Source organism: Phasianus colchicus, chromosome 1 (genome assembly GCF_987193195.1).
Source record: "Phasianus colchicus chromosome 1, bPhaCol1.hap1.1, whole genome shotgun sequence".
NCBI lineage: Eukaryota > Metazoa > Chordata > Aves > Galliformes > Phasianidae > Phasianus > Phasianus colchicus.
Genome location: NC_143436.1, coordinates 120,725,928 through 120,746,162, shown reverse-complemented (window position 1 = coordinate 120,746,162; position 20,235 = coordinate 120,725,928). Strand labels below are relative to the sequence as shown.

The 20,235-nt window shown below is 35.4% G+C and overlaps 1 protein-coding gene across 4 annotated transcripts in view; it reads left to right on the top strand.

Moving 5' to 3' along the window:
• CNKSR2 (connector enhancer of kinase suppressor of Ras 2) overlaps positions 1–20,235 on the top strand; it is a 203,204-nt gene that overhangs the window by 80,273 nt on the left and 102,696 nt on the right. For 3 of the 4 annotated variants that reach the window (XM_031599325.2, XM_031599326.2, XM_090124645.1), the window contains exons 6-8: positions 5,978–6,097; positions 12,647–12,706; positions 17,396–17,464. In XM_031599325.2, coding sequence (XP_031455185.1) covers positions 5,978–6,097; positions 12,647–12,706; positions 17,396–17,464 — 249 coding nt within the window. The remainder of the gene's footprint in view (positions 1–5,977; positions 6,098–12,646; positions 12,707–17,395; positions 17,465–20,235) is intronic. The other variant, XM_090124642.1, reaches the window with a different exon arrangement.

Below are 20,235 nucleotides of genomic sequence, written 5' to 3'. Positions count from 1 at the left end.
TGATATTTTCATCCTCTTTTGAATCCTTTAGCTTTGCACATAGAGACTGTGTTGTAGCTATAATATGCAATTATAAGTTTATTACTGAATAAAGAGAATTTATTACTAATGTGAAGTGATGAATTACTGCAAGAGAGAACTGAAGCCATTACTGTACGGTTTATAGTGAGAAGGGGCTGTGTAACAAAAGGAGAAAATGTAATCATCTGCTGATTTCTCTCAGTTATTTTTTTGTAACTTGTTTGTTGGTTGTTGTTTTGTTTTTTTTTTTTGGCTTTGCCAAAACGTTTTCCTTTGTTCAGATGTCTTACATGCTGAAAGCTAAGTGCAGTATGAGAAAGGCGAGACATTTCTAAATTCCTACTGATGTTTACAGGAGCAATTGGATGCTCATTTTTCTCAGCATCTTTCTGTATCTATTAGCTGCTCATCGTTTTTAGGTTTGTTTCTCCAAAAGTATAAATGCAGCACATAGACATGTGGAGATTTTTTCTTAAAAAAAATTTTCCATAGTGGATTCCACTGCATATCAGAGAACACCTACCTCTCTCATTTTTTTACAATATGTCTGTGTGAATTGCTTAAAGGTGTATATATTTTGGCTTAACCACTGAATCTCCGTTGCTCACACAAAGCTATCTCCTAGAACTGTATCTTATTCGTTGAGAAAGTTTCCTCTTTTATCTTCAGTACAAGCAATAGAAGTTGTACCTGTATTTTGACGAGGATAATGAGTGGCAGATTTACTAACAATCTTTAATATTCAGTTTTTCCTCTGCAGTATTAAAGTGTGATGTCTGAGTTGCTGACTGATTGAGTTTGGAAGAGACCTCTGGGTCCATCTGGTCCAACCCCTGCTCAAGCAGTGACACTCTGAGCAGAGTGCCAGGACCACATCCTCAGGTATCTTCCAATCTCTAAGGAGGAGATTCTGCAGCCTCTAGGCAGCCTTTGCCAGTGCTCCATTACTTGTACAGCACAGGAGTGTTGCTTGGTGTTTGAGGGTCTGTCCCACTCCCTCTGGATGTCAGAAAGACTCTGTATCTTCTATAAGTTTCTGAGATGCAGTTTTCCCCTTGTTTTTTCACTCATTACCTCTTGCTGGGAAGGATGTTTTCTCTGCTGGAGTCAGAAAGTGGTGAATGGAAAAGAGCTAGGTTAATTTGGGTAACACTGTTTTCTTTCATCCTTGCGAAGTACTAATAGGATGTCCAACCCAGGGCTGAACAGCAGTTATAGCCCCCAAATTAATTTAGTGTATCTACACATCTGTTAGCTTCTAAAGTCATGTGTTTCTAAATGATATTGCAGTAGGGAATCAGCAGTTATGAAAGTATTATCTAACATTCTGATCCTGTTAACAATATCTTCATAATCAGAAATTTAGTTTTCCAAAGAAGCAAAAGATAATTAACATTTAAGAGAAAAGGTGAATAGTGCTGACATCAGATTTTAATGCAGCATAAATGCATGCCAGTGATACAGCTTGTGCTGAAGAGATAATTTGAAAAGTGTTGTTCTGTATGGTATGGAACAAATTGAGCAACAAATGTATGCTGTTGATGTGCTTTTCTTCCACTCAAATTAATTCAGTAGCATATATGAAAACATGTCAGTCCATTTCTTTCTATCAAAGAATATATCATTAATAAAAAGCCTAAGCATTTCTCTTACCTACATAATTTGTTCCATTTGCATCTGCCAAAGTGAAAGCTACAGTGAAGTCTGAGAAGCTTAGGGAAAAATTAGCAGAGCATTGAATGTAACTGTAGATATAAAATGAGAAGTTGCTTGAGTTGAGTTCTCAAACAATGTGTGTGGAACAAACCTGATGAGCTGCAGTGGAGCATTTAGGAAAAGTGCTTAGAGAAGTCAAGGGTGATTTAGAACTTTCTAAATTCAGAAACATGTTGTCTCCTTTAAATTAATATTGTTCTTGTGCCATGGCAGCATCTTTGCCGTGGAAGTTCCCAACTCTCTGGGGAGGTTCAAGATGAGTGGGGGCAACTTGTCATTTTCCATGAAGAAGTCACTGAATTCCTAACTGAAACGGAGAACAATCCTGATGTTTCCTCTGTTACTATGTTATGCTGATCAGTTGGCCAATGAAGCTAACAATGATAATTTTGGCAGGAACCAGACTGCAACTACAATCAGACCTGCATTTTTTTTCCCAGTTAGTGTAAATTTTGTTATAAATTGTCATATATGTGCTGTTTGAATGTATTCCAGAGCCATCTGAGCTTAATACTTTGCTTGGGCTGAAAAGAAAAACAAAGCAAACAATCAACCAATTAAAAACAAAATAAAACTAACCCTAAATGAGATTTTTCTGAAAGTAAGGGACAAGAAAAAATGCATAGTTTTGGCAGTATCATCCTCTGGTCGTGTTTTTAGTGACAGCCCCTGTACCTGCTCTTTCAGTGAGGAGAGGACAGCTACTGCACACAAGTGTACCCCTTGCTGTCCTTGTTCTGGGCATGCTCAAAGTTCTGGTAAAGTTACCCTTCACAGAAGCTTGATAGACCCTTGATCTTGCTTGCAGTTTAACTCTAAGTACAGACTGTTTAATCAAAGATATCTGAATGTATAATAGTTAAGAGAGACTTGTGAGATTCTATGGGAATTCTGACATTGGCGGACTTATGCTGCAGAAGCAAATGAGTTGCTGGATATTTGCTTATGTCTGAAAGTTTTGGGTTGTTGGGCAGAGCCCAAACCCATTTTCTTAATTTTTCTTTTCCTTGGGTCTATACATTTTGTTGGAACGAGAAAACAGAAAATACATACTACTCTGAAATCTCTTGAGCAGCTTAATTAAAAGCAAATCGCGCTCATTCCTTTATTGCCATGCAAATATACGTGAAATGCAGGAAGTCTAGGGAACATGAATATGTCAGTTCATTATGTAATAGCAGTGAGCTTAAGTTCAAAATCCTTCTGCGATAAGCATCATTCTCTCTCCAAAGGAAAGGACGGTTCTCAGAAGCAAACAAAACCTATTTTAATGAAATTAGGTTTCTGGACAAAGCTATTCTATAATTATTAAGCAAGTAATGTTGTGATTAGGTCTCATTATGTTGAGTGACTGTTTCTTGAGAAACTGTCTTTACGGACTATTAGGTGATGGCATATTGTTTTATTGAATCACTCATGTTCATTAGTGTTCTTGTAGAAGAAAAAGATAATTCTGTTGATCAGAAACTGAAAGAAGTAATTCAGGAACTTATTCTATTTTCATTTTTTTCTGTATTTTCAATTTTCTTTTGCTATTTCTAGTTACCACTAATATATGATACAAATATGTGGTAATAAAGCTGGTGACATTTAATAGATTTCTAGAGGTTCTCTGTCTTCAACCTGGACAAGAGGTGCAGGTATTCATGAAGCAGAAAAGATTTTTTGAAAAAAATGCAGCAGGGTTTTGCCCCTTAATATCATTTATTTTTTTTTCTAGAAAGCCAATTATATATGTATTCCCACTGAATGAGAGCTTAAATTTCAGAAAGGTCATAGAACTGAAGTCTTCATCTGAAAGCACATCCTCTAACTCTAGGGTCCCCGTTAGAGACTTTGCTGTGGATCATTTATTGTGCTTCTAGTTGTGCTAGATACCATCCTATTGGACAGCAGAATTAATGTCAGGATGGAAAAAAAGTCATAGAAGTCATGAGTTAGAAGAGATCTTACAAGATCATCTAGTCCAATCCCCCTGCCAGAACAGGGACACCTGGATCAGGTGTCCCAAGTGGGCTTTGAATGTCTCCAAAGGAGGAGACCCCACAACCTCCCTGGGCAGCCCATACCATTGTTGTTACCCTTATTTTGAAGAAGTTTTTTCTCATATTTGTGTGGAACCTCCTGTGTTCCAGTTTGCACCCTTGCCCCTTGTCCTATTGTTGGATGTCACTGAGAAAAGCCCGGCTTCAGTCTCCTTGCACTCACCCTTTACATACTTATAAACATTAATGAGGTCACAAGATTTTAAATAAAATATCTTTAAGGAATGCTAAAAGTATATTGCAGATATTTTTTTCAATCATAGTAACTTGGTGATTTTTTGCATCCAGTATTCCTGGAGCGCCTTTTGACAAATATTCACACCACCTTATTTTCACCCACACTCCATAAGCTTAGTAGTTTTTAAAGCAATTAATAGGAAGAATATGTAGTGAAAGTAAGTCTAAAGGTAAATGAAAAGTTCAGTTTTAATCAGCAAAAATAATTCATAGCATAGGACTCTTCATTTTGCATGTGAGAGATTAAGTCCTCTAAGTTTCTAAAAGGGATTTTTCTTTTTTTTTTTTCAGTGCAGTTGCAAAGGAATTGAAAATATAGATAACTTACCAGTATTGTATTTAAAACCAAAAAAAGTCAACAACAACAAAACCCCAAGTTTTCATTTGTTATAGAATTTTATATCATTTTTACCTTTTTGTAAATTTCAGCTCAAACTAGTTTTCTTTTGTCCAAAAAGTCTTAAAAAAATGAATTTTGTGGTCAAGTTGATCATTATAAATGATTTTTCAAATTCTCCCCAGTTCAGGTAAAGCACCAAACCTTGAATTTCTTTTTCATTAATGATGCTGTGACATGAAATGCAAACCAAGCGGAAGCAATTGGTGTGTGTTTGTGTATATCATGTGTATGCTTGAAAGTAATATTATCTCTGGAAGAAGGTCACAAGGGTAATGTTTTATTATGTTTTCCATTTGATTTTAATTATTCATTTTTCATATTATTGTTGAATAAAGTAATCCGTCTATACAATATACAAATTTTCCAGCTGATCCTCAAGTTTGAGGAGAAAGCTTCAATGTGATGGTCTGCAACAGGATTAAGTTTCCACTGTCACTGCACTTTTGTTTTTGTTTTTTTTTTCACAGAAGCTTTTTTACTTTCTTCATAAGGCATTTGCAGTTTGGCACTTAGAATTATGAGGGTGACTTGTCAATGGAGATTATATCCAGTTTTATATCCTATTTTCTATATCATTGTTGTAGATGCCTGCACCTTAAAAAGTACGCTTTGCAATCTTGGAGAAGTAGTTGCTGCAGTTGGGTTTAGTTGGGTTTCGGTCATTTGAAGAGATGGGTTACATTTAATCTTTTGAATGTTAGGACAATTAAGCTGCCTCTTCACTGGTTTCGCTGATACCCGCAGTTATGGGACCAGAAGAATGTTCTAATCCCCAAATTCTCTGACAAAACACACTGAAACCTGAACTGAGAAATTGGTTTTAGTTGCTGAAAGGGGATTCCATAGAAAACACTGGAGCTCTCAAAATTGCTTGCTTACGGAAACATGAGAGAATGCTAACAAATAATTTATCACAACTTCCCTGCCTCTGACAAGAGGGAGTTAGAGATGAGAAAATAGAAAGTACCCATTTGATAGCTCCAACCCTTTTAGAATCTTTTTTCTATTTCAATCTTGCTGTAAGGAGGCTGCCAAGGATAACAGGTTTAAAAATTATCCCATCGTGAAGCGGTTATTTATTGTAATCTTCGTGCCTGCAATAGTAAATCATACTTGGCACCAGCAGAAGATGAGAAACTCAGTCCAAAGTCAATTAGCATGTTTTATGAGTACAAAATAAACTTCAGAGTTAATGGGAGTTGCCCATCGTTGTTAAGAGCCTGATTGTCATCTGTGCTGAATGTCTGCACTTTCAACTGAAAATAATGGGGCCTGGGGCACTTAATGGCTTTGTGAAATACGTGGGGAGAGAGCAGCTTGGAGGTCTCCATGCACTCCCTGTCTGCCTGAGCACAGCACAAAGGTATTCACCTCACTCTAGGAGGGCATGGGAGCAGCCCACTTGGTCCCTTTGTCTTTACTGAGAAGCAAGAATATTTACCTCTATTTTTCTTCCCTAATCTGATTTCTTTAAAAATATGATGTTTCAAGTTGTAGGTTAAATAGTAAATAGGTAGTAATGGTATATTTATTATGGCATTTTATTTTTCCTTCGTAGTGTAAAACTCTCTCTGGCGTCTGTGACCACATCATCTCGCTCTCTTCTGATCCCCTGGTTTCCCAGTCGGCCCACCTTGAAGTGATCCAGCTTACAAACATCAAGCCAAGTGAAGGGCTGGTAAGAAGTACGCAGTTAATCAAACACATCATCCAGGATAAGAAAGTGATATTAAAAAAAAAAAAAAAAAAAAGAATTTGTACATATGGAAATGAATAGAACTTTTTAGACTCTTTCTTTTTTTTTTCCAAGTCTGAAAACAGTTTGATTTCTCATGCAGCTGGGCCAGGAGGGAAGTGTTTTGTATAGCTGACCAATGTATGTGAAAATTTAGTGAATAAGAAGAAATGAATGAGGAGTTCTTGCCATTTATACCAGCTTCTAAGAAATGGTTCAGATTGTTCTAGCATCTTTAAGTCTGAAGGGATTTAAATTACTAAGATCAACTCAACTAAGAAGTTTGTGTGGGCTTATGCACAAAAACTGTCAAATTCTGGAATATGCCTCATAGTATCTCAGGGATATAAAGCTGTTTTTTAAGTTATCCAGAGGCAGTGCAGCACTGCTGAGAAGTAGCTTATTGAATTTTATAGCAAGAATTCTGCACGCTTAATCAGGTGGTTGTAAAGGCTCAGTGCAGCCAGCCTGTGTTTGCAGCTCAAGAGTTGACTTATATCTTTTGTTTGCGGTATCCAACACTCATTGCATGAAGAACACAACAGATAACAATTACAGCTGTACTGCTTGCATTGCCACAATCCTTGGAGAAAGCAGGTGATTAAAGTACAGTTAACCATTTTCTGCCTAATGAAATAACTTTTGCAGCTTAAGCCCAAGTTTATTCTCACTCCATTTACTTAAATAAGAGAAATCACTGCTGTGCTCTTCTCTGCAGTAGGTTTCTAAGTTGTCGTTTGGATGGTGTAGTTTTAGAGTATTCTAGCTTATGGGTTTGTTATATTAGAGTTTGGGCTGGGTTTTTTTGTTTGTTTTTTGGTTTGTTTTTTTTTTTTGTTTGTTTGTTTGTTTTGCAAATTTGGTATGGCAAAGTATTTAGATTAATTATACACTAAGCTCTAAGCTAATTTTCCCCTCTTCTGGTAAACTACGATTATAGTATAAGTAAAAAAGCACTTTTGGATAAGTACGTGTGGCCCCATACTGTTTTTCTGGTCTACTATTTGTTTTTTCCTCCACCCCTGGCTTTCTTTTTCCTTCTGAATGTATTTCAGACTGTTCCTCCAGGATTTCAGCTTTCCATGGACTCTCACACTCTCTCTTTTCTCCTGTAATTTTCTCACTCTTGTGCCAACTCACTGCAGTCAGCCTTTCTAAATCTTCTGTTGCAATGAAAAAAAGTTTTTCCCCTTTCTCTCAGCCACCTCTTTTGGAGTTCTGCCCAATTTTATCTTAGCTTTTCCTTATTTCTTTACCGTTCTGCCTTATGACTGTGTTGTTGTTTGTTTGTTTTTACTTATTTAAGCCTTTCTGTAGGGTAGCGATATCCCCAGTTACTGAAGAATGGTAAGACCAATATTTTATATAAACAAGGACAAGGGTCTGTTCCTGCTTGCCAGGTGATGAGATAGATAATCTCTTGCCCCTCTGTTTTCTACCCTCTGTCTGTCTTGTCTGGTACCATTTTTAGTTTTTTTAGTAAATGTCTGTGAACAAACTGAACAGGGTCTTGATGCTGACCATGTCATTGTCATTTAAAAAATAATTGTATGTATTAAAAAAAAAATTGAGAAGTACCTATTATGCACTGTACAAGCTTTAGAAGGACACAAACCTGCTTCAGTAGAGTGAACTTTTTTCCCCTTTATGCTTCCCTATATGCGGCTCTTCTCTCGCCCTGTATTGTGCTGGCTTCTTTAGACTGTGAGCTCTCCAGAGCAGGAATCAAGAACAACATATTTTGCATCAAAAGGTGCATATTGTACCTATCTGTTTGTTATAGTCTTACTAACAGATCATCTTTGTCAGGTTGTTCTTGGGGCTTTGTACAAAAGCTTTGTTTCCAGGCTACTGATATTTTATTTACTCATTTAACTAATATCTTTCAGTTAAGATAGAGCGCTCTGTGTATCATTTTGAGAAGTAAAGGTGGATTCTGGAGTTTTAATAGTGTTTGTACGTCACAAGCAGGATGCATGTGAAGCTCGATAACTTCTGGACCTTCTTCCAGGATTCATGAAATGTTGGAGATGGAAAATGGATTATTGTCAACTGTATTCTACATTTTGGACCCACATGACAGTATGCTGGCCTTAATGCTCGCTAAATAAAGTCTTCTATAAAGATGGAAAGACTTCAAGGAGAAAGCAAAAGGGCATGGATGACTGTTGTCTTGGAAGATGTTTCATCATCTAGCATAAGTGGCATGTTTAAAATGTCTTGAATTTAATATCTAAGAAGACGAAACAGATCAGGGAAAGAAAAAGAAGAAAAAGAAATGTAAAATTTGGAAAAGAATGCTATTTCCCTAAAGTAATATGGCAAATATAAGGTGAATATAGAGAACATGGTTGGAGCTTTTACAATATTAAAGAAATAGCAACACTATCAATGTGTTTTAATCAACATGCGCAGTTCTTTTACTTTATTTGAACTGTTTTTGTGGAAATTTTGTGGTAATTATCAGGAGGAAGAGGTAAATTTGCTACATACAATGTCTTATTAAAATTAGAAAACGGTTATCAGGAAATGAGCTAAATAGTCTGGGAAGGATGTTCTTTGGATGTGATATGGAGAAATTCCGGTGTACTGGGTAAAGCTTGTGTGAAGCACGGGTGAGTTTTAGTATTGCTCTTTATCTTTTTTTTTCTCCTTTCTTTATCCCTAGTCTGCCCATGTGAATGACTGTATATGTGTTCATGAATGGGTGTTGCTGCAGAAAGAGATACATCCTGCAGTGATTGTGAAGTAAGAGTGAAAGGGGATCTGTCAGAGTATAAAATTTTTCTAAAAATTATTCCAGCTGTATCACTAAGTTGAATCCAGTTTTGTGTATTTTTCCTATACTGATTCTATCTAAGCTAGCCAGTCTTATTTCTATAATATCATTTGCCAGGAAACAGACTTAAAAATATTAGTTTGACTAAAAACAAGTTTTTTTTAGCAAAGAAAGCAGAATACTACACAACTACTGTTAGACAAAAAGCAAACTATAGATAGCACTTCTCTTTGGGAGGTTTTTCTTCAATAATGCCTTTTTTTTCACTTTTTTTTTTTTTTAATACAGAACAATACTGGAGAACTGTATCACACATTAGACAGAAAATCAAATACAAACAGGAGAAACTGAAACTAGCCAGTTAATGTATGTGATAACAAACCTGATGAGTTCTGTGATATTACTTCAAGCTATTCACCTAATTTGCTAGATCCAGAAATGCAAAGGTGAATATACCTGACTATTAGACTGGTTGTTCTTGGTTCCCCTTTGCTTGCTAAAGCAAGCACAAAATGGACCTGCTATGATAAAATGCACTCGTGAAATAGAAGTTATATGTAGAGAAGAACAGCTGGTTAAAACTGCACTGGTGAGTGTCCAGTTGGGAAGTATTTTTCAGGCATCTAGTGTACTACTAATTCCTGATACTTCTCTTGTCTTGAAATGTTGGAGGAGATGGAGGTGGAGGGGGAAGTTGCGAATAGGGTTTTGAGAACTGCTTGGACTTTGGTCTTTACTGATCCCACTTAAGCTTTAGGACTGAGCTGAGACACTCAAGTTTACTTTGAGCTGTGTGTTTACTTTTGCACTTTTGGAGCACATTCATGGCTAAAGAGGCAAATGCAACTTCAGGGGACTGCATCAAGACGTCATCATGGAGAAAGTAAAATCTCATTTATGTGCATGAAAAAAGGGAGTTGATATCTTCTTGTATTTTCCATCCAGTATTGACTAAATTGAGTTAAATGTAAAGCAAGTTCTGTTCTTGCATTCTTTTTTCAAAAAAAAGAAGTCTGATTGCTTTTTGAAGACTTAACTACATAATAGTTTATACTAAGATAAAATGTATTAAGTGGTTTGAAATTGGATTTCTACTTATAACTGATCATAACAATCTGTGATGTAATGAAGCACAAGTTACCTGATCTTTAATCTAAGAATTTGTTTGTTCTTGTTTATTCCCAGGGTGGCTACTGTAGTTATCTTAGTCATATAAAATGCATTACTTTTCCTTTTATAAGAATCTCTTAGATTAAAGAAGTTCTTAGGATCTTTGGCATTATGTTTGAATATGTAAGCTGTGTGTCTGCCAATTTGTTTTAGTGGAAAGGGTGGTGCACGCTAATCGCTAAGAGTTGATACTATGTGCCACAAGGAGGCAGGAAGGAAAAATTGTAAACGTTTTTTGTATTCTTTCATTTCAGATGATATGTGTTCTATCTCTTTTCTGTACCACTTCTGATACATGATTCACTTAAAGCAAAAAGTGGGGGAATGTGTGTGTGGGGGTAGCTAATCTTCCATCGCATTTCTTTTGGAAATGGCAAAATGTTACTTCTCCCCATTTAAAAGCTGTTTTGTAAACAGATCAGTGTTGGTTCTTTCAAACAATGTGGCATAGTATCAGCGTAACATTTCTTCTTGACTTTGCATGTGCAGGATTTGTGTATTACAGCTTCTCTTCTGATGTGCACGGTGTCTTGATTTTAGCCTTTAAAGAAAAAAAATCAAAAAATCTTTATCCTCTTTTGCTTCTTGAAGTTCTTTTAGATTTCTAGGAAAGATTAGGTTGGATGCAAAGTTCACTACTCCACAATAGCATACTTAGATGACTTTACCATCCTTCAGAATAATGCATGAAATTGAACATGAAGTAAACATCAAGTGTGAAACTTTATCCTATGCTTTCATTTTGATATTTAACTTGAAAGCAGTAACTTGTCACTAAAAACAAAATTGTGACTTCCTTCAGGTATTTCTCTGTGTGAACCTGACTCATAATTCCTGCCAGCACTGTGGTTTCAACTCTTGCCATGTTGGAGGGTGTCTTGTCAGGTCACTTAGGTCACAATCTTAAGAGTGATTTCATGCTGTTTTTTTTGTTGGTTTGGGGAAGGGACTAGAAACAACAACAACAACAACAACAACAAAACAAAACAAAACAAAGAAAAAAACCCAACAAATCAACCAAAAAAAACCCCACACCTCAAAAACAACATATCTCAGCCTATTATGTGACTCATTACTCTGTCTTTAAAATGTGTGTATATTAGTGTTTCCCTACCTCACAGGGGTGTTGTGAGGATAACTGTATAAGAAATGTCTGTACTGTATTTGATATGACTGAGGAAACCATGTGCATGGAGACAATCAATGGAATGTTATTTAATGTGGATAGAGGAGCAAGAAGGTGAAAAATAATGTTAGGGGGCTCCTATCTGCCTGAGAGAACAGATCCTTCCTTTGTGCTTTTCCAGCTGTGACAGCCCAATATGACAACTAGATTTGATGCTCTTGTTGTCACACAGAATCATAAAGGCTGGAAAAGACCTCTAGGATCATCTAGTCCAACCATCTACCTGCTACCAATGCTACTCGCTAAATCGTAATTCTTAGTACTCCATCTACATTTGTTGAATATCTCCAGGGATAGTGACTTAACCATCTCCCTGGGCAGCCTGTTTCAGTGCTTTACCACTCTTTCAGGGATGAAGTTTTTCCTAATATTGTGCAGAGCAAAATAAAAGTTAGTTTTGAGTGTTGCCTCCTGAGAAACAGTTTTGGTTTTTTTTTTTTCCTGATTGTGATGTCACCACTTCAAGTAGGGAATACTTCTTCTTTTCCACTATCAAAATGTTAATTAGATTAGTTCAAATGGATAAGTCATCTTTGCCTCTTTACCATATGTCACTGGTATATGCACCTCGTTATTCAACTAGAAACAGGTTTCTTTGTAGTGCTCTGCTCAAGAGGAGAAAAAGATGATGGAGATAACGTTTACTTGAGTGCTCAGTATTTACTTGCTTCCTCTGTAGTAACTAGGGAAAGAGAACTTCCTCAGAAATTGCTAAACATGCAGTGTACGTCAATTCTCTCCTCCTTCCTTTTTTAAAAATTATTTTAAAGATTGCTATCAAAATGTTCTAATTTTAACTTGATGAAAAAGCAGATTTGAGGTACTGTCCCAAAGTACTCATGTAGGAACTTGTAACTGTCCATAAGCTATCCTTTTGTTTTCATAGTTTATGAAAGAAGTGGCAATGCTAATAAAGTTGATGTTTAAGTTGTCATTATTCAGTTTTATAGTTGAACTGCTCACTGAGATGAGTAAAGACAGTCAGAAAGTCTTAGATTCATTTTGCCAGCATGCTTCACAGCATTGGTTATCAGTTTGAAAGGTATGTTTGTGTGGACTGGACTCTAGTCTTCTGTGGCTTCCAAAGCAAAAGAAAGCCGTGAAGTATTTATGGACCTGACTGTGTAATTTTAGGCTGCTCTTGCTAATTAGGGCCAGAATCATGTGGGCTGTTGTTCTCTATGTGTGACAGAGAGACCCGTCCTACCCAAATACTAGTTCCTCATGACCTGTACTAAAAGTCCGCCAAATTTTGGGGAAAAAAAGGCTTTTCTTTTAGAGATATGCAAGTTATGTTTGGATGGTGATCATTTGTGAAACACTTTAAAAATTCTTTCCCGTGATGTCTTTTTCTTAGGGTATGTACATTAAGTCAACATATGATGGTCTCCATGTAATTACTGGAACAACAGAAAATGTAAGTATTGTTAATACTGTATGTACAGGCCTGGAAGCCTTTTTGACATTACTTGTGGTTTATGCTTTCCCTTTGCTGTAGACTACATTTTGCTTGTGAAAGTGTGCTAGTTGGCTGTTGAGGACCAGTAGCATGTTGGGCATCTGAAATGCTTTTGCTTGTTTAGCTCAGAATTGAAACAGTAGTTCTCAGCTGAGAACCAGGAGAATCAGTCTTGATTTGTTCTTGTAAGACACCAAAAATGATTCAGTTGATTAAAATAGGAGGTGGTTACCTTGGAGTTCCCTTGCTCTTTGAAAAAAAGGTAAATCTTTGTTATATGTAGATTGAAATGCTGGAGTTTGCTGCAGTATTAGGAAAACAGCTTTTGTATTTTCCATATGTCAAGCTTTGTTTTGTAATAAATAAGTGCATGGAACTGAAGACGTGCCTCCACATTGACAAATAAACACGTTTCTGCATGAACTGAGCAATGCCTATGAAAAGGAGCACTTATTACTGGTGTACTAATTCTCCCTGAAAGTATTAAATAGCAAGCATAACACGATAGACCAATTTTCATCTGCTGAAATACAACACCTTTTTGTCCACCACGCACGTAGAGTAATAGCATGCTGTTAAGAAATGAGCAAGATGATCATCATAAACTTCAATAAACACAGAACAACCTACTAAGCAATACTGAACTGTTTCAAATTTTTTTTTCAAATTTTTTCTTCTTTGTGAAGATTTTGTTGGCACTTTCTTAAATTTGTCAGAAATGTTTTTTTCTGTTACTGTGTCATATTGTGGAACTACCTACACAATTTACAGCTGCTACATCTGATCTTCAGTGAGGGTCTGTTAAAATCTGAATAAAATAGGAATGCTGTTTAATCCCTTCATAGAAATTGCCATCTGATAGCCTTTCTTTTTTTTTCTTTTGCTATGGGCAGGATATCCATGTTTTACCCAGTAAATGATATCTGTTGTAGAACTTCTCAGGATGCTGCCTGTCTTAGAATAAGGAAGGTACATAGAAGTTCACCCTTGAAATAAAAATTGTCGGTACTTATACCTGAAGATTCAAATACCATCAGTAAAATTATCAAAGCTAAAAAAAAACAACAACATAAGCATAGTTGAGCCATTTCTAGGAAGCGTAAGAGAGTATGGTTTTTACAGCTGAATATCTGATTATACAAGGAACCATTTCTCTCTGTAAGTTGCTAATGGTGGTTTTAATTTCCCAGGGGCGATGATAAAAATAATCTTAATGCATTCCCTCAAAACATTTATCTTTTGTGATTCATGAATGTAATTTAGAACCATGTCAGGAAGCTTCAGTTATGATGGCTTTTCTGCTTTTGTTACTGATGCTCACTCACTGTAACAGCCCTAAGGTTTTCATAGCAAACCAAGAAACTGCAGTCTGCTATCTAGGGAAAAGCCTGTTGTGTGCTAAAATGTTAGTGAAAGTGAGTTGTGCCTTAGGGAAAGTAAAGTGTGTGTCTTCTTTTAAACACACAGTTGTTAGCCCCTTTATTTAATAAAGAAGTAACATGATTGTGATAGATGTGAGGAGAAACATCTAAACAGCGTGGTCGGCTTAAGGTGGTGATGATGCAGATTCGATCTGACTCACTGATGCTGCCCTGTTTACCATTTATGGTGCAGTTGAAGTTCTAGGAAAACTCTAGTCCAAATTCTCTTCCTTCTGAACAAAAGTTTACAGCCTTTATCTTTCCAATTCTGCCCATTGTGATAAGACATTGGCACAACTTTTTATCTGACATGTTCCTGACAGATCACAGAGAAACAGTTGTCTTTTTAATAAACATAGTAGTATGGCAGTACTAGCTGCCTAATCTAACATAGCATTTTAATCCACAGTTCTGCTTTCTCTATTTGCAATTTGAAGTTTTTGATGTTCAGCTACAAAACCATTAAGAATTTGCATCTTGCCATTCAGCATTAGGAGCCATCTTTCCCAACAGAGCAGTTTTACAGTTGAGATTAATGAAGCTTTGAGCCTTGAAGTATGAGACACCAAGTTTTCTTACAGGTCACTGCCCTTGAAGAGCTTCTGTCTAGTGATCCTGTAGCATCAGAGCAACATGAGTTTTCTGGTTCATGTCTTCCCACTCTTGTTTGAAAACAAAAATTCTGAAGGATGCATTATTCCAGCAAGAGATTCCAGCTTTTATACTGAGTAGCCATTCTAGACCAAATTAGAGACAGTCTTTTAAATGACAAAACAAATGTATCCTCCAAATAAGACCATTTGGTAATTTGTTTTTCTAATAGAAAATAATGTTTTCTAAGAAACATCATGGGCTGCATCTACAAGAGGACTGTAACTTGAAAGGATCTGCTCCCAGTGTTCCCATTCATGGTCCACTGGTTGGGTTTGCAGGGTGTACTCAGGGAAGATAGGCCTTTCAAGAGAAATAATGGGAGCAGGGTTGTATGAGTTGGTCTTTCAGACAGTTTTGGTGTACTGGGGGGAATGGGACAAAGACAACATTTAACCTAAAGATCAAAACTAAATGTATTTTGAAGAATAAATTTGATTTTGATTAGCTTGTATGATACGAATGCATAAGCATCAGGAACAGGTACTTCCATCTGTTCAAGTCCCTGTTAAACTAAATTATTAGCTAACAATGTCATTTGACACAGTATTTCTCCTATTAGAGCTTCACAAATTGATGTTTTGCTTAAAGATCAGAAAATCATAATAAAAAAAAAGTTTATCAATGCTTTTCTATTTTCCTTAAATAGTGACAAAAGGTTTTGTTTCTTAACTTTAATAAAAGATTTTATTTCTTAAGATGTGTTTTCTTGTCAAAAAAGTATTAAGAATTTGAAACTTCTTCATAAAACAGCAGCCTCAAGACTCCAGTATAAATGATTTCTCTGTCACGTTGCAGTGTATTCCAAGCATAATTGCAATCATTTATTTATTTTCTTTACAGTAGACTTTTCCAGTCTGAAGATTCCCATATATTTTACTGGCTCAGCAAACTGCTGCACAAAAAAATACTAGTTTTGTCGAGATTTAAGCTGCAAATGCTGAAGTCAGTACAGGAAAAAGACGATATTGTAATAAAATCCCATTATGCTCAAGGGTGGTTACACAGGATTCACCAGCATAGACATTTTGAAATTCTTAGGTATAAAAATATTGGAGCTAAAATAGTGATATTACACAGCAGGACTGTAAAGATTGTTAGCGAAGTGAATGAGCAGGTGTGAGTGGTGAAGCATCAGACAGAAGGTAGATTCCTGGCGCACGGTTATTAGTGCTAAAATTTTTTCCCCAAGAAATAGTGCCAAACAGCCGAGGCAGCTTTTCTTTATGTAAATAAAATTACACTTCTACCAGCCTAGCTTGACTTAGGATGTTCTGAACAATGCCTCCTAGAACTGAGTTGTGAGTGACCTATCTTTTAGACACATATTTCTCTTGGATTTCTCTATTTTTTTTAAACACCATTCTTAATCTAAGCCATGATGCACGTGGGATTGCATTAGAAAGTCATAGCACAGCTATGGAACACATATTTTGAACGTGGAATGTGGTACACAGGTTATCACAAACAATCCACTTAGCAGCCTTGGTGCATGTTATCAAGACTACACGTTATCTTACCTGAAAAGTAATTTAATATTCTTTATTCCTTTAGAATTCATAGCAGCTATTTGAAAATCTGCTCCTGAGCAACACGTTGATTTTTTTTTCAGACTGTCAGTTTCAACTTCTGCCTTTCAGTTGATTAAGTGACTTTATAGGCTGGAGGCTACAGTATTGAGAGAGAAATAGAATTGTCACTCTACAAAAAGCTTAAGGAAGTTACTTTCCTTCAAACATAAGGGGTTTTTTGTTTGTTTGTTTATTTTGTCTTTTCTTTTTTTGCCTCAGAAAACAGTTGGTCTACTGTAAATATAGGTAGTAGAAGAGGATAAAGGTTCTTCTGTTGATTGGTTGGTTTTCTTTTTGTTGCGTGTTTTGTGGATTTTTTTGTTTGCTTTTGGGTTGTGGGGTTTTTTTGTTTTTTTTGGTTTTTTTGGTTTTTTTTTTTTTTTTGAGGCAAAGAACAAAGCTACTTCACTTCTTGAAAGTGTTATCTTAGGATTGTGTTGCTTTTTGCAATACTTCAATACTTTCACCATAATAATGACTGAGACACTAAAGTTACCGTATAACTTATGTGATCTTCCTGCCTGGTACCTAGCCTACACTTCTCTTGTTTGTGTGCTCTTTTAAGAACAGTCATTTTCTGAAGTTCTTTTGAATCTATTGAAATATTTAAAAGTAACTCAAAAGGCAATGTTGGGAAATTTGTTCATGAAGCAATTTCAAATTCGCCTTGATAGGTTCTTAATTATCTGTTAAGACTTAAGAGATATTAGGTGGCTTTGAGTGGAATGAAATGATGAAGAAATTTTTAAGACTTGATTATCTTTTAATAATATATATATTCATAGCTTCCTTAACAGTTGATTGTATTGTGTACAATAGTACATATCATTTTTCACCAACAACAATGAACTGATTTATTAAACATTTCTTTAATTGTTCGTTTCACAGTGGAATGTAATTATCAGTCTAACCCAATTTACATACCTTAGCAATCATACTGCTGAAAGAGAGATGATGACCAGTAAGGACTGTATTCTTTATCATCTCTTTTATTTTAAATTCAGTCACCTGCAGATCGGTGCAAGAAAATCCATGCTGGAGATGAAGTCATTCAAGTTAACCACCAAACTGTGGTATGTATAACTATGTTCTGTGTCAATTGCAGATAGAGGTGTCATGGCGCATCAGTATATGTATATGGAAGGAATGTGTAGAAAAATGTGTTCTTATAAATCTTTTCTTATTTTAACATCTTTTCTCTTCTGATAATGCATAATTCTCAAGTTCTTGAGTTAAGACTTAATCATCTGAGTATCACTGGAGTTATCGTGAAATCAGACTAGATAATGGCCGCTTGGGAGACATGCTAGGGTTTTCTGCTTATCTATGCTCTGTTAATTAACAGTTAGTTTTAATGTGATAGAAGGTTTGGTTTGAAGGCATGCAGGGAAGATGAAACTATTGTGACCTTGTGTATCTACGGTCAAGGTTAACTCGTAGAAACTGGGAAATTTTTATTTTTCTAAATCTACTGGGATGTACAGAAAGTGGCTTTCAAGAACAACAGCAGTTTAAATTCCTGCACTGCCAAGGATGTTTAGCTTAACATGAATACAACTTTTCAGATGTGAAAAGATGAGATAAATATCTTGGATATGATAAGCAAATGTAACTAATACCAGACAAATTGATTTCTCTGTGAACGGAAGTATGTTAGTCCATGATGACTTCAAGATTGGTGAGCTGTTTAACTACCTAAGAAAAGGTAAACAGAGAAGAGCAGATTTTCAGTATAGGAAGCAGCTATTCTTTGTCCCAAGTATAAGCTTTTTTAAAGATTTATGAGTCAGTTTAGGGTATTAATTACGTATGTCCTTGCAAACAATTTAAATGATAGAAAATGATCCTAGATTTCCATTATTAATACAGCAATCATCTGTTAAAAGTGTGTTTCATCGTTCCCCATAGGGTTCCTCTTATAGCTTTAGGCCACTGTACATCATGTCAGCTCTTCTGCACAAATTAGTATAATATTTCAGCATACCCTCCAGCTAAGTTTGATATCAAATATACTGTGCATGTGGGAACTTAATTGATGAGAAGCTATCTTTTGAACTAGGCAATATAAATTGATAAATCATACCAGATCTGGGTGAATTTTAGTATTTTCCCCCAAGATCATTTCTTCATAAGTGTTGTATGCCATGATTACTTACGTTTATTGTTGATCACTAATTTCTTTGTTTCTTTCTGCATTAAGAAAGCTTACAATGCCAATTCAATATGAAAAATGTTATGAAATACTGTTACGCTGTTCATTCCTTACACAAGCTTTTTTTTCCAATAATTTTGGATGGTGCTATACCGTAAAAAGCTTGCTTATCAATTTGGAAATTTTCAGTCAACCAGGTATTAATTCTAGTTTTCTTGACGTATCTATACTGCATTTATTTGATGAAGTGATCGGATTTTTACTTGGATTTACGTTTAACGCAATTAAAAAAACATTATGGCAGGGCTTAAGATGAGCTTTCTTTCATACCTGGATATAATTCTGAATGTAGGATTTAGGTAATTTGGCTTTTGCATCAGTGAAACTATAATTTGAGAGGTACAGGAAAGAAAAGGTAAAGTTGATTTTAATTCTAGAAAAAGGGAACATAGGGAGCTTAGAGAAGCTTTTAAGTAGTAACATTTGATGTAGAAGTTATGTATAGAAATAGGCTATATCATACATTTGCATATTTTCCTTCTTCATTGTATCAAAAAATAATTGGCAACTTTGATACTATATACAAGTAACATCCTTGTGTTTTAATTTTGTCTTTCCACAGTAAAACTTAATAACACCTTCTGTGTTACCTTTACAAAAGTATGCGACATTCGTTCCTTTTTCAATTTCTGGAGCCAAAGTATTCAGTATTTTCTACAAGTATTGACATTTTAAAAATCTATTTTTGGGTTTTTATTTCTTTTGGCAAAAGTTTTAATCAGTTGTTTTGTATGCTATCATGAGGAATTTAACTTACAGTTCTAGGAATCTGTTTTTATGAGAAGTATTCTTGGTTATAGTGACTCTTGCTTTGGAATTGAAGAATTCTGAAGATTTCAGATTTTCAGTTTATTGAATTATTTGTTTCAAATTTCAAATATACTGCTCAGTAGTTGCAATCACAAGAAGTTGCTTCTTGTACATTATAATGTCAGTATTACACAAGTTACAGAAATAACTGCGGGTAGGTCTTGTAAAGTATTGTTCACCTGTAACTGTTCTTAGGATAATGTCTTGTAATTGGAGAATCAAGCTTCAAAAAGAAAGAAATGAAACTTCAAAAAATTATTTTAAAGTTCTCTTCTTCCATATTTTCTTCTGGCATTTCTATCAAAATTAATACCCAACTTTCAGTACTGTTTCAAAATATTAGTATACATATGAGGAGATCCATGTAATTATTTCAAAAATTCAACTTGGTAACTAACACTTTTTACCAGATTTACATTTTAATCATGAGAATTCTGAAATTATCCAAATAGTTTAAGTTGACTTAATTTTTTTTTTTTAGTACAAACATACTAATACTGGATGTCAACTAATTTTAAATTCTCTAATGACATCCTCTCTTTGCTTGCTGCAGTAGTGCTTTATCTTCGTCATATTTCATCTGGCAGTGAAATCAGAGGATTTCACATGATTACCCAGGTCTTTTGCTGTGTTGTAAGAAAATGTGTGTAACAGGATGTATTCCAATTTTACTGGCAGGAAGTTTGGAATGTAAATATATTTTGAATTTTTGAAACAAAGAAATAATAAAACTAGGCCTAAAGTCAATTAAAAGTTAATATTCAGAAAAAATGTCCCTTTTAACTTGTGTTTTATTGATATTAGATAGCTGAATCTTCTGCC